The sequence below is a fragment of the Sus scrofa genome, chromosome 2, assembly GCF_054392235.1.
Source record: "Sus scrofa isolate SSC_HxYL_T2T_F1_AM1 chromosome 2, Sscrofa_HxYL_maternal_Yorkshire_Landrace_v2.0, whole genome shotgun sequence".
NCBI classification, from domain to species: domain Eukaryota; kingdom Metazoa; phylum Chordata; class Mammalia; order Artiodactyla; family Suidae; genus Sus; species Sus scrofa.
This window is the reverse complement of record NC_139384.1, coordinates 8,304,451-8,319,588: the sequence shown is the minus strand read 5'-3', so window position 1 is coordinate 8,319,588 and position 15,138 is coordinate 8,304,451. Positions and strand designations below refer to the sequence as shown.

At 40.9% G+C, this 15,138-nt stretch overlaps 1 protein-coding gene across 5 annotated transcripts in view; it reads left to right on the top strand.

Moving 5' to 3' along the window:
• Positions 1-15,138, top strand: part of RTN3 (reticulon 3) — a 64,950-nt gene that overhangs the window by 46,836 nt on the left and 2,976 nt on the right. For all 5 annotated transcript variants that reach the window (XM_085010844.1, XM_085010843.1, XM_021082903.2 and 2 more), the window contains 5 exons: positions 8,866-9,073; positions 11,204-11,342; positions 12,059-12,128; positions 12,867-12,913; positions 13,866-13,924. In XM_085010844.1, coding sequence (XP_084866970.1) covers positions 8,866-9,073; positions 11,204-11,342; positions 12,059-12,128; positions 12,867-12,913; positions 13,866-13,924 — 523 coding nt within the window. The remainder of the gene's footprint in view (positions 1-8,865; positions 9,074-11,203; positions 11,343-12,058; positions 12,129-12,866; positions 12,914-13,865; positions 13,925-15,138) is intronic.

Genomic DNA, 15,138 nt, shown 5'->3' with positions numbered 1-15,138 from the left:
CATGTGCTGGTTGGCCATCTGTACATCTTCCTTGGGAAAATGTCTATTCAGGTCTTTTGCCCATTTTTCCATTGGGTTGTTGGCTTTTTTGCTCTTGAGTTATATAAGTCGCTTATATATTCTAGAGATTGAGCCCTTATCAGTTGTATCATTTGAAACTATTTTCTCCCATTCTGTAAGCTGTCTTTTTGTTTTCTTTTTCTCTGGCGGGGGCCAATACTAGTGCTTGGGTCTCCTTGAACTCAATCTCCAACTGTTTCAGGATGGAAATAGCAAATGTGGCTGTCTTGCCAGTACCTGACTGAGCTTGAGCAATCACATCATACAAGGAATAATAGCTCTCTGCTGAATAACTGAAGGCTTCTCAAAACCATAAGCATAGATGCCCCGAAGAAGAGGCTCCTTTAAGTTCATAGTGTCAGTGTTATCAAGTCTTATTCCAGTTGCTCTCAGTGACACCATCGGGGCCCATTCCTTCTGGGCCACCATGTTCTGTTATAATCTGCAGAGCTACCAGACATGATCCAAAGAACCACTCAGCGCCCATCTGAAAAGCTAATCTCCCAATCTTAATTTCTTAGTATCTTCACAACAGAGAGGAAAGGGGGAAAAAATCTACCTCTCTCTAGCAGATCTTTTAAAAAAAATTTTTATTGAAGTGTAGTTGATTTACAGTGTTGTATTAGTTTCAGGTATACAGCAGAGTGATTCAGTTATACATGTACATATGTCTTCTTCAGATTCTTTTCCCATGTAGATTGTTAGGGAATGTTGATAGAGTTCCCTGTGCTATATAGTAGGTTGTTACTAATTATCTCTTTTACATATGATAGTGCATATGTATAAATTCCAAACTCCTCATTTATCCCTCCCCACCCCACCCCCACCTCTCCCCTTTGGAAACCATAAATTTGATTTCAAAGTCTTTGGGTCTGTTTCTATTTTGTAAATAGGTTAGTTTTGTTTTGTTTTAGGGCCATACCTTTGACATATGGAAGTTCCCAGGCTAGGGGTGAAATATGAGCTGCAGCTGCCAGCCTACACCACAGCCACAGAAATGCCAGATCCGAGCTGCATCTGTGACCTACACCACAGCTCATGGCAGTGCCAGATCCTTAACCCACTAAGCGAGGCCAGGGATCAAACCCAAAATCTGATGGATACTAGTCAGGTTCGTAACCCACTCAGCTACAATGGGAACTCCTGTATCATTTTTTTAGGTTCCACATATAAGTGATATCATATGATATTTGTCTCTCTTTGACTTCACTTAGTATGACAATCTCTAGATCCATCTATGTTGCTGCAAATGGCATTATTTCATTCTTTTTTATGGCTGATTAATAGTCTGTTATATATCGTTTTATATATATATAAAACACAGATACGTACACACCACATCTTCTTTACCCATTTTTCTGTTGATGGATATTTAGGTTGCTTCTTTGCCTTGGGTATTGTAAATAGTGCTGGAGTGAACATTGGGGTGCATATATCTTTTTGAATTATGGTTTTCTCTGGATATATTCCCAGGAGTGGGATTGCTGGATCATATGGTAGTTCTCTGTAGCATATTTTAGTTCAACTTTCCATTTTAATTGTAGTAAGGGTTGATAGTTAAATTAATAATAATAATGATAGTAATAATAGCTAATGTTGTTTTACTGTCAGTAGCATTCTGAGCACTTCTGCACATTAGCCCATTTAATATAGGCAGCATCCTATAAAGCAGATACCGTATTATTCCATTTTGTAGATGAGGAACCCAAGGCACAGAGAGGTTAAGTGTCGTGTCCGGAATCATATGGCTAGTACATGGAAGAGGATGCAAACCCAGGCAGTCTGGAGCAAAGTTTGTTTTTTGCTGTATTGACTCTAAAACTGGGGATAAAATGTGTTATCAGGTAGGGATCTGGAGCCAAGTGGAAGACAGGAGGCATGAAGTGGCTCCAGAAATAAAACTGGAATACCTCCTAAAATAAGCATCACTTAATTCACAATTATATTGAGTTAATGTTTTTTATAGTCATCTCTGATGTTTCCTTAGCATCCAGGACCATAGGGTGCTCATCTCTGACACAGTAACCATATGTCTAGAGTAAAATTTTCTTTGTTGGTCATTTTAAAATAAGATTTAAGCATTATAAGTATGTATACATTTATCATTTATAAATAGTACTTCTGAGTAGTTGCAGGGGTTGGAAAACTTTTATTTATCAGACACTTTTTAAGTATAGACAATATAGAGGTAAGCGTGGATTGGTTGGATTATTGTGAAGCCTGAGTTCATAGTTAAAAGACTTCAAATTAAAAAGGTTTTACCTGGGAGTTCCCGTTGTGGCGTAGTGGTTAACGAATCCGACTAGGAACCGTGAGGATTATTTCCTGTTCAGTATTTGACAGAATTCCCCAGTGGTGCAGAATTCTCCTGGAGTTTTCTATTTCTTTCTGTCTGTCTTTCTTTCTTTTTTTTTTTTTGCATATTTTCGTTTATTTCTTGAGTGAGCTTTGACAGTTTGTATCTTTAGAGGAATTTGTTCACCTCATCTAAACTGTCTAATATATTGGAATAACATTCATCATAATATTCTCTTATCCTTTCAATGTCTTTAGAATCTGTAGTGGAGTTCCTGTCGTGGTTCAGCAGTAACAAATCCAACTAGTACCCATAAGGATGAGGGTTTGATCCCTGGCCTCGCTCAGTGGGTTAAGGATCTGGCACTGCCTTGAGTTGTGGTGTAGGTCACAAATGCAGCTCGGATATGGCTTTGCTGTAGCTATGGCCATGGCCGGTAACTGCAGCTCCATTTTGACCCCTAGCCCGGGAACTTCCATATGCTGCGGGTGTGGCCCTAAAAAGCAAAAAAAAAAAAAAAGAATCTGTAGTGATGTCACCTCTCTCATTTCTGATATTGGCAGTTTTTTTTTATTCTTTTACTTTTTCTAGATCAGTCTAGCTAGTTTTATCTAGTTCATTGATATTCTCAAATAGCTGACTTTGGTTTCACTGATTTTTCTCTGGTGTTTTTCTATTATCTATTCCACTGATTTTACCTGTTTTGTTTTTAGGGCTGCACCTGAAGCATATAGGAGTTCCCAGGCTAGGGGTACAATCAGAACTGTAGCTTCCAGTGTACACCACAGCCATGGCAACGCTGGATCCTTAACTCACTGAGCGAGGCCAGAGATTGAACCCGAGTCCTCATGGATATTAGTCAGATTCGTTAACTGCTGAGCCACAACAGAAACTCTTCAGCTCTGGTTTTTATTTTTGCCTTTCTTTTGTTTACTTGGGGTTCAAGTTGTTCTTTCTCTAGTTTTTTAAGGTTGAAACTGAGAACACTGATTTCTCATCTTGGGGGTTTGGTTTGGTTTGGTTTGGGGGTATTTTGTCTGGTTTTTTTTTTTTTTTTTTTTTTGGCCATGCTCACAGCATGTGGATGTTCCCAGGCCAGTCCCACACCACAGCAGCGACCCAAGCTGCTGCAGTGATAACACCAGATCCTTAACCAGCTGTGTCACCAAAGAGCTCGTCTTTCTTCTTTTCTAATTTAGACACTTAGCTGGAACCATGAATTTCTATTTTCTTTCAGTACTTGCCCTGTTGACTTTTTTCTTTGGTTTATGGGTTGTTTAAAAGTGTATTGTTTAGTGGAATTCCTGTCGTGGCGCAGTGGTTAAGGAATCCAACTAGGAACCATGAGGTTGAGGGTTCAATCCATGGCCTGGCTCAGTGGGTTAATGATCCAGCTTTGCTGTGAGCTGTGGTGTAGGTCACAGACGCAGCTCGGATCCCACGTTGCTGTGGCTGTGGTGTAGGCTGGTGGCTACAGCTCCAATTTGGCCCCTAGCCTGGGAAACTCCATATGCTGCAGAAGCGGCCCAAGAAATGGCAAAAAGACAAAAAAAAAAAAAAAGTGTATTTTTTAGTTTATTCAAAGTTTATTGTTGGTTTTCCTAATTATCTTTGTTATTGTTTTTAATGTGATTACTTGTAGTCAGAAGACATAAAAGTGTCTTGAGTCCTTTACAAGGCCCAGAATTTGATTTATCTTGGTATATACTTGAAAAAATTTATGTTCTGCTGTTACTGTGTGGCGTGTCCTATAAATGTCAAGAAGGTCAGATAGGTTAATAGGGTTCAAGTCACCTATACTCTTACTGATCTTGTTCTACCAGTTACTGAGAGAGGTATGAAGGTAAAAATCTTTGACTATAATTACGAATTTGTCTATTTCTTTTCTTTTTAAATTTTATTAGAGTATAGTTGATTTACAATGTCGTGTCGATTCCTGCTGTACTATTTCTTTTTTAACACTTTCTTTGAGATATAATTCATATACTGTACAATTCATCCATTAAAGTATACAACTATAATTTTTTTTTTAGGGCCACACCTGCAGCATATGGAAGAACCCAGGCCAGGGCTCAAATTGGAGCTGCAGCTGCCAGCATATGTCACAGCCACAGCAATGCCAGATCCAAGCCACATCTGTGACTTACACCACAGCTTGCAGCAATGCTGGATTCTTAACCCACTGAGCGAGGACAGGAATTGAACCCACATCCTCATGGACACTAGTCAGGTTCTTAACCTGCTGAGCCACAGCTGGAACTCTGCCAAGCCACAACGGAGTGTATACTCCTAAAGTATATAAGATTTTTTTGTGTCATCACCACTATCCAATTTTGAAACATTTTAGTCCCCCCACAAAAAAAGAAACCCCATACCCATTAACAGTCATTCCCCATTTCCCACCATCACCACCACCACGGCCCTAAACAACCACTAATCTATTTTTTGTCTCTATAGATTTGTTTATTCTAGATCTTTTATGTAAATGGAATCATACAATATGTGATCTTTTGTGATTGGCTTCTTTCAGTTAGCCTGTTGTTTTCATGGGTTTTTTGTTTGTTTGTTTGTTTTGTTTTTTTTGTCTTTTTGCCATTTCTAGGGCCGCTCCCTCGGCATATGGAGGTTCCCAGGCTAGGGGTCCAATCGGAGCTGTAGCCGCCGGCCTACGCCAGAGCCACAGCAACATAGGATCTGAGCCACGTCTGCAATCACAGCTCACGGCAAGGCCGGATCTTTACCCCATTGAGCGAGGCCAGGGATTGAACCCTCAACCTCATGGTTCCTAGTCGGATTCGTTAACCACTGCGCCACGACGGGAACTCCTGTTTTCATGTTTTATCCAGCTTATAATATGTGACCTTAGAATTTCATTTCTTTTTATTGCCAAGTAATAATTCCATTGTACAGATGTACTACATTTTATGTGTCCTTTATCTGTTGATGGACATTTGCATTGTTTTCCATTTTTTTCCTATTGTGAATAATGCTTCTCTGGACGTTGGTGTACACAGATTTTTTGTGTTGTATGTTTTTATTCCTCTAATTCCTGAGTCATATAATAACTCTTTTATGTTATACTTTTTGAGGAACTGCCAAATTGTTTTCCAAAATGGCTGCACCATTTTTTTCATTCCCACAAGGAATGCATGAGGTTCCAGTTTATTCACATCCTTGCCAATATTTGTTAGTGTACTTTTTATTATTATAGCTATTCTAGTGGGTTCACTGTGGTTTTTATTTGCATTTCCCTAATGACTGATGGTATTATGCCTCTTTTTATGTGTTTATTGGCCACTTGTATATTTTTGGAGAAACTTCTATTCAGATACTCTTTTTCTTTTTTTCATTTGGGCTGTTTGTATTACTGAGTTAAAATTCTTTATATATTCATATAGATATCCTGGACACAAATACTGTATCAGATAAATAATTTACAAATACAGTCTCTCATTCTGAACGTTTTCTTGTCACTTTCTTGGTATTGTTTGTAGCACAAAGGTTTTTAATTTTGATATGGTCCTGCTTATCTGTTTTTTCTTTTATCTTTTGTGCTTTTGCGATCACATCTGAGAAACTGTTGCCTAATCCAAGATCACAAAGGCTTATTCCTGCTTTCTTCTAAAGCTTTAAGACACTTTCTCAATTTTCCGAAACAACCATTTCATATCTTTTGCTCTCTCTGTAAACCATCTTCATCCCCTTGCCCCTGTTCCAACCAGTGACCTCAGCTCCCTTTTATTGAGAAAATAGAAACATTCAGAAAGGAGTCCCTCCACTTCCAATCTTCAGATCTGTGAATGGGCCTGTGTGCGACCTGTTCCTCTTCACTGCATCGCTCTAGCAAGTGTCGGCCCTCACCTGGGCTCTGGATATCCACTCCTCCTTTCTCCTGGACCTCACTGTTTCTGCCCCGTATCTTCATCTCTCCTTGTTTGTGACTGCATGTAAGTATGCTTTAGTGTTTCCCCATCTTTTAAAAACCGTCCCTTGAGAGTTCCCTCGTGACTCAGCAGGTTAAGCATCCGGCGTTGTCACTGCTATGGCATGAGTGATGTTATGTCCTTGTCAGCGCTTTACATTGGGAGGCACATGGTATCCATTGGTTCCACTACTAAGCCTTACTCCGTGTTGAGCTATTCTTGGTTCCCTAAGCATTCTGTGTTGAAACTGTTCTTGTATTCATATGAACTGTGTCGTACGTATACCTGGGCTCTGACTGTAGGAATTCTGCTAAGCGTTTGCTCTTGTAAGCAGGCAGTGTTCTCTTCAGCTTTCCTGTTCAATCAGATGAGTCTGAACTGTCTCCTAGTTCTGTCTTCCCTTTGCAAGATAACTCTCTGGGACTCAGCTTCCCATCAAGAATCATAATTCCGGAGTTCCCGTCGTGGCGCAGTGGTTAACAAATCTGACTAGGAACCATGAGGTTGTGGGTTCGGTCCCTGCCCTTGCTCAGTGGGTTAACGATCCGGCGTTGCCGTGAGCTGTGGTGTAGATTGCAGACGCAGCTCGGATCCAGCGTTGCTGTGGCTCTGGTGTAGGCTGGCAGCTACAGCTCCAATTCAACCCCTAGCCTGCGAACCTCCATATGCAGGAGCGGCCCAAGAAATACCAAAAAAGACCAAAAAAAAAAAAAGAATCATAATTCCTCTTTTTTTTCTCCTAGTGAGTCACAGCCCTTAGACAGAATCTCTGAACCAGTGATTAGTCCTTTTGTACAATCAGCATATCTTTAGTGTTTTCTTAGTCTCAAGTTAGGTCCCTTTGGCTCTAGCAAGATTTGGCTTCACAGGAGAGTGTTTTAGCTGAATATGGGGAAGAACTGGGTGCTGTTGGGTCAGCTGAATCTGATTCTAGTTCACTTGACCCTCAATTACAGTTATCTAGGCTAACCATACTTTTGGATCATAGTTGATGTTTGAGGAGTTGCTGTTGTGGAGCAGCGGAAACGAATCTGACTAGGAACCGTGAAGTTGCGGGTTTGATCCCTGGCCTCGCTCGGTGGGTTAAGGATCCGGCGTTGCAGTGAGCTGTGGTGTAGGTCAAAGACGTGGCTTGGATCCCTCGTTGCTGTGGCTCTGGTGTTGTTGTGGCTCTGGCATAGGCCTATGGCTACAGCTCAGATTAGCCCCCTAGCCTGGGAACCTCCATATGCCATGGGTGCGGCCCTAAAAAGGACAAAAGCCAAAATAAAAAAAATAAAATAAAATAAAATTTGAGTGTTTACTGTGGGTCATTTATAGTACTAAGCATTCTCCACATTAATTAGCTTTATTCTTTTAAACAACTCTAAGAAATAGGTGTCACTTTCTTCATCATACAGATGAGAAAACATAGGTTTTGAACGGTTAATTAAGGTAATATGGCTAAAAATTACTAAACTCAAATTCCTGTCTCTCCAACCCCCAAAGTCCATATTTCTTTTCTTTATAAGCAAAGAATAGTACAGAAGAAACTGGCCTGGGGCTATTAGTGTTGACGTTAGCCTTCTTCACAGATTGAAGTTCAGATGTTGTATCATTGCTAGATTGGAGGTAATTGCTAGCCCTCATACTCAGAGTTTTTGAAGTGTCTTTAAGTAAAAGAACTTAGATTTTTCCATTTTGGATTTCCCAACCCTACGAACCACTTGCCTCAAACAGCCTTGGTATACCTATTTCCTAACAGTTATCCCCATTCATTTTCAAAAGTAGTGTGGTTTAGATAATTATATGGTCTCCTACCCATAATCCTTCCTGAGCTCTCTTCAGATTAGCATAGGGGCTGCTGTTTCATTGTAACCAACACTGACAGAACTTGATGGGTTTTTATTCACCACTCTCTCTGCCCCCACTCCAGTTTCCACATTTCAGGTTACCTTTGGTTTATACTATAGCTGTTGACCTGACTAATTTATAAGCATGGTTTGCTTCATTTAGTCAGCATTTATCAAGATTTTCTGGAGTTCCCATTATGGCTCAGCGGAAATGAACCCAACTAGTATCCATGGAGCAGGATCGCTCCCTGGCCTTGCTCAGTGGGTTAAGGATCCAGCATTGCCGTGAGCTGTGGTGTAGGTCACAGACACGGCTCCGATCTGGCATTGCTGTGGCTCTGGTGCAGGCCAGCGGCTATAGCTGCAATTCGACCTCTAGCCTGGGAACCTCCATATGCCACGATACGGCCCTAGAAAAAAAAAGACAAGATTTTCCTATACCTGCTCTGTTGAAACATTAAAAGTAAATGACACTTTATGCCATTGCACTTCAGTTAGTCATGACTAAAAAATAAGTTTCTGAGTTTCTCTAAACCTCCCTAGAGACCAGAGGACTCTTTAGCAGTGTGAATCATCATCCCTGATGTAATCTGATTTTCTTTATCACATTCTCTTACGGAGGGTGCACCTGTAGTTGCATGATTGCGTGCTAGTATGATGCTTCTCAGGTGTGCAGGACACAGCCAGAGCGAATAGTCCTGGCCTCATGGCTCGTAGGTGTTCATACAAGGTATGTTCCCTTTTCTTTTGGCAGTGCACGACTTGATTTTCTGGCGAGATGTGAAGAAGACTGGGTTTGTCTTTGGCACCACACTGATCATGCTGCTTTCCCTGGCAGCTTTCAGTGTCATCAGTGTGGTTTCTTACCTCATCCTTGCTCTTCTGTCTGTCACCATCAGCTTCAGAGTCTACAAGTCTGTCATCCAAGCTGTACAGAAGTCAGAAGAAGGCCATCCATTCAAGTGAGTTGACGTATCTCAAGTAACACTCTTCAGTTTAGTAAAGGGGTTCACGGAGCTTGGTCAGATCTAAATCAGACCTGATTAAAATCAAAAGAGGTATAAAGCCTAATGCAGCTTATCAGTGGCATGAAACATCAACTCGAAACCACGTTATGAAGTGACCCACGTAGGAGCCAGGAACTTTTTGACAAGCTAGAGGCTCGCTGAAGAGGACTGTCTAAATTCCTGGGTGGGGTTGGTAGGGAAAGCAGAGCATCTGGGGCAACACTCAGTTACATGAGGTCCCAAGTATATGTTTAAGCACCTGCAGAGTTAACTCTTAAAGCAACTTTGAAATCTTGCTGTTGAGGCCCTTGGCTATATCAGAGCTTGGTGTGCTTACTCTTGGTGTAATTACTGATTTCCTTCCTATCTTCGCTTTAGTTTGCTCAGTACCAGGGGCAAGTCTTGAAGTCAGTAGGTCATGCATTTCTAGAGTCCAGTTGCTAGCTTTTCTAACTGCCGTGACTTTAACAGATGTTTTCCTCACACTTTTCCTCTTAAAATTCTTAGCCCATAGAAGACTTTAACATCAGCAAATGAGTTTTTTAAAACCCTTTCTCATGGAGGAAGAAGCCCTTCTGTGATCTCTTAGAAGTATGACAGAATAGGAGTCTGGCTGCAGCTCTGGTCCTTATATTTTCTCCAGGCGAAAATAGAAGGAATAATTTAAACTATATGAGGCATTAAAAAAGTTATTTGCAAATTAGTTTTAACAAATCAATAGTTGTTGATTGAATGAATAGATAAATTTTACTGTTTTGCCACAAGCACTGATAACCTTAGCAGGGTTTTTTTCCCTTTTGTGTGATACTGTATGGATTTCTAAAATGTATTTTGCTAGGTTGTATTAGTTACAACATCTAATTTTTATAACTTTTGTATTTGGTAGTAAATATTTTCTTGCTACATGGGAAAGAAAAACATGCCTGTTACTCTTCTATTTACCCCATAAGACTGTAGGCTCTTTAAGGCAAAAGCAGTTTTATCTTTCCTGATATGCCTACACCTTGCAGAGGGTTTGGTACTCAGCAGGCACTCAATACTGAGCGAATGAACAAGCTATGAGCAAATGGTAATATCTCAACTCTGTAATGCATCTGGGGACAGAACCCAGGTCTTTTAAGTTTTAAAAAGTATTTTACAATGCCTCTGTGATCATTTTGAAATGAAATTCATTGATAATATACCAAATAAACAAAATTTTAAAAATTGATCGTAATTATAAGGAGTGATAAAATAGAAAGTCATTGGGAGTTCCCGTCGTGGCGCAGTGGTTAACGAATCCGACTAGGAACCATGAGGTTGCGGGTTCGGTCCCTGCCCTTGCTCAGTGGGTTAACGATCCGGCGTTGCCGTGAGCTGTGGTGTAGGTTGCAGACGCGGCTCGGATCCCGCGTTGCTGTGGCTCTGGCGTAGGCCGGTGGCTACAGCTCCGATTCAACCCCTAGCCTGGGAACCTCCATATGCCGTGGGAGCGGCCCAAGAAATAGCAACAACAACAACAAAAAAAAAAAAAAGACCAAAAAAAAAAAAATAGAAAGTCATTGACAATAAAATAATATGTATTCCAGTCCATATTTAATGGTTTGGACATAACTATACCCCAAAAAACCCCACAATAAAGACATCAGATACTTGTTCATACATTTATAATCTCCCATAGAGGTGTGGTTTTCTAAGATGGTGAAAACAATTCTCAGTAAAGTTTTAGCATAAACAAAATACAGTTTCAGAAAATTCAGGATATGTTAAAACTGTGGGAAAAAATTGTTTATACGTTCTGGGCTCTTGATAGTTACGAATAAGTTCACCTTTGTGAATATCCTGTGTGGCCGTACAGACTATGCAGGACATAGGGGAGTTCTTCATTTGGCGTGACTGTCCCACACTGCAGACATCTGGCGTCTTTGCCTCTGCCTGCTGAATGACAGTGGTGTCCCCACCCCACGCCATTGCAGCAAGGAATGCCCTTCCAGATTTCTAAGATGCACCCTTCAGGCAATTTCACACTCTACAGAACTTCTGTGCTAACAGAAAAATCTTCTCATGCTTTGTTAAATGTGTGACTGTTGTTTCTTCTTCTGGAAGAGCCTACCTGGATGTAGACATCACTCTGTCCTCAGAAGCTTTCCATAATTATGTGAATGCTGCCATGGTGCACATCAACAAGGCCCTGAAACTCATCATTCGTCTCTTCCTGGTGGAAGATCTAGTTGACTCCTTGAAGGTTAGTTGCCGCTGCAGCTTTTAGGGGTGAGGCTAAGGAAAACCAGGAACTAGGTTATAATTCAGAGGAAAAACAGTAAGTAGGTTTTTATCCGACAAAAGCAAATGTATGCTTATCTCAGTCAACCTGTAAAAATGGGAATAGGAGTTAGTAGAGAAGGTACCTCTTGCACCTAGAAAACTAACATCAAAACAGGGATAATGGAGTTGCTGTTGTGGCTCAGCAGTAACAAACCCAACTAGTATCCATGAGGACGCAGGTTCGATCCCTGGCCTCACTCAGAGGATTAAGGATCTGGCGTTGCCGTGAGCTGTGGTGTAGGTTGCAGACGCGGCTCAGATCCTGAGTTGCTGTGGCTCTGGTCTAGGCCAGCGGCTACAACTCCGATTAGACCCTTAGCCTGGGAACCTCCGTATGGTGCAGGTGCTGCCCTAAAAAGCAAAAAAACCCCAAAACAACCAAGGATAATGTAATTGACGTAAATGCAATTACAGTCTGTTTGGGGGCCTGAGAACTACAGCATTCTCTTATGCACCCTCCTGTGCACTATAGAATCCTCTTATATGGTACACATGGGGTCACCTTCATTTTGAAATTATATATGGCATTACATCACTAAATTTATGCAGACTTAGTTAGCTAGAGAATAATAGCATCAATTAACCTGAATTTTGCATTATTATTACTGCTTAACCCTCTGATATTGGCCTTCACAGCTGGCTGTCTTCATGTGGCTGATGACCTATGTTGGTGCCGTTTTCAATGGGATCACCCTTCTGATTCTTGGTAAGGCAGCAAGGACAATGTCTCAAGGCGCTTTGAAGTAATTAGTAAGAGTAAGAACAAAGAGAGTGCTGAGCAAGGCTGTAGTCCTTCCACACTGGCCCAGCCTTTGACATCCAGAGAGACCTTGAACTGGACTTGGAGGAACCTGTGTTTGTGGCCATAGGTTAATCAGGTGGTATGCTACCTGTAAAGAAATATCCAAACAGCTAAAAATAAAAAAGCCCATTGTGATTCAGCAGGTTAAGAACCTGACAAGTATTCACAAGGACGAGGGTTCAATCCCTGGCCTCGCTCATTGGGTTAGGGATCTGGCATTGCTGCAAGCTGTGGCATAGGGCACAGATTCAGATTGGATCTGGGGTTGCTGTGGCTGTGACATAGGCCAGCAGCCACAATTCCGATTCAGCCCTTAGCCTGGGAACTTTCACATGCCTCAAGGGTGGCCCTAAAAAGGACAAAAAAAAAAAAAAAGTGGTCTAGATTTGGGTTAAATATGCAGTTCTTATTTATAGAAACCATTTTTAGGATTTGGAAATTTATCTGTGGTACAAAGAAGGGAGCCCGTGTACCTGTATCTAACTGTCCTTAGTTGAGAACTCTGGCCAGGATTTCTCATATTGAAGGAGAGTTGTGTTTCCCTATATTTAATGAGGGAAAAATGTATGTGTTACTTGAGTCTTAAGATTTTGTGACCATCTCACATTTCCACTTGCCATGTCTCATGGTTCTGTCTTACAGCCGAACTGCTCATTTTCAGTGTTCCAGTCGTCTATGAGAAGTACAAGGTAAGCTCTTGTCTCTTTGAAATCAGATGTGTCAGTTGATGTATGACTGGTTTTAGTTCATTTTTTAGGCATCGAAAGTGCAGGGCAGTCTTTTTCTAACCATTTTTACAGTTTAATTTTATAAGTCATATGCCTACAAGAAACAGTGGTTTCCTATAAGGAAGGAAACTGAATGTCTAGGAGAGAGAAGGGTAGGAAGAAAACTTAACTTTTATACCTTGCCGTGTTTGCCTTTTGAGTTTTTATCACATGGCTCTGTTCCAAAAAGACCAGTTGAAAAAGACGCTTAAATAAATAAAAGCTCACAGTGTTTCCGTCGTGGGTCAGCAGGTTAGGAAACTGACATAATGTCCATGAGGATGCAAGTTCAGTCCCTGGCCTCACTCAGCTGGTTAAGGATCTGATGTTGCCACAAGCTGCAGTGTAGGTGGAAGATGCAGCCTGGATCTGGTATTGCCATGGCTGTGCTGTAGGCCTCAGCTGCATCTCCGATTCAGCCCCTAGCCCCGGAGCCTCTGTCGGCCACAGGTGTGGGCATTAAATACATAAATAAATGCTGGTGTCTGAAACGAAATGTAAACTTCTGAGGCTGTTCTGAGAATCCATCAGTGCGAAGAGACCTTTGCATTGTAGAGTGGTGTATACAGAGAACACTGGATGCTTTAGAGATGAAGTCAGCCATCCACAGACTTTATTCATGGCTTTTTGGTATTAAATGAAACGTATTCGTGATGACAGTATGTAGATTACAGACGCACAACACAGCTTCCAGTATTCAGTGCCTCTGAAGGAAATACCTAGCAAGTACTTTTTAAAACTAAGCGTTATTTTCATTTGCCAGAATATTCAATAGTGTTTTTTTAAAATGGTTAAACTGGACAAAAGAACATGACCTTCGGGAAAATTGTTAATCGATGTGTTGCCACAGCTGAGTCACTTTTCTTCCTTAAAGACCCAGATTGATCACTATGTTGGCATCGCTCGGGATCAGACCAAGTCCATTGTTGAAAAGTAAGTATGCTTAGATTCCATGTTTCACTGTGATACATGCTTTTTTTCCTCTAGTTATTTTTAGTCTCCTGTGTAAAAAGCTTATGCCACAAAAGTAATTTTTACCATGGTGGGGGAAAAAAAAACCTTGACTAATAGTTTGATTTTATTGGAAATTATTTCATCTTCTTTGTAAAACATCTTTTGTATCATAGACTAAAAAGAACCACTCTGCCTTTTTGAAGTGGCTTTTAAATGTTTGTGGTTGTCTACTCACCTTGGTTTATTTTCACAAATATCCATTTTAAACCAAATTCTTCCATCCCTTTTCAGAAATAAAAGTTTTAGTAAATAAATGTCTTAAGTCTCAAAGCTATCTCTTTTCTAAGACTACCAAATTCTTCTGTTTTCCTTTTTGAACCAATTTAATATTTAAACCAAGTTATAAAATCAATATAGACATTTTTATGACTCTGTATCAAGGAACTGTTTTCTCTTTTTAAATTTTCAATTATTTTTAGCAAACACTGGAACCCAACACTTTGAATTAAAATGTTTTTGGGGGCTCTTGTTTATTTGTTTTTTTATCTTTTTAGGGCTGCACCCACAGCACATGGAGGTTCCCAGGCTAGGGGTCAAATCAGAGCTGTAGCTGCCGGCCTACACCACAGCCACAGCTATAGAAATGCGGGAGCCGAGCCGAGTCTGCAACCAGCAACGCTGGATCCTTAACCCAGTGAGCAAGGCCAGGGAGCGAACCTGCGTCCTCATGGATGCTAGTCAGGTTTGTTTCCACTGAGCCACGACGGGAACTCTTGAATTAAAATGTTAATGTTAATTTTCATCAGATATTTTTTAAGAAACAAAACATAAGTAGTCAAATCCTCTTTGTACCTGCCCCCACCAGTCCCTTTCACACCCCAGCTTTTAGTGCTTTTTTTCAGCTTTCAGAATTAGTATTGTGGTTCAGCAGGTTAAGAACCCAACTAGTATCCATGAGGATGCGGGTTTGATCCCTGAGCTCACTCAGTGGGTTAAGAATCTGGTGTTGCTGCAAGCTACAGCAGAAGTCAAAGATGCAGCTCAGATCTGGTGTCGCTGTGGCTGTGGTGTAGGTCTCAGCTGCAGCTCTAATTCAGCCCCTAGCCTGAATCTTCCAAATGCCTCAACCTAGGCCCTTAAAAAAAAAAAGGAAAGAAAGGGAAAAGAGGAAACCTTGGCTATATCCAGAAAGC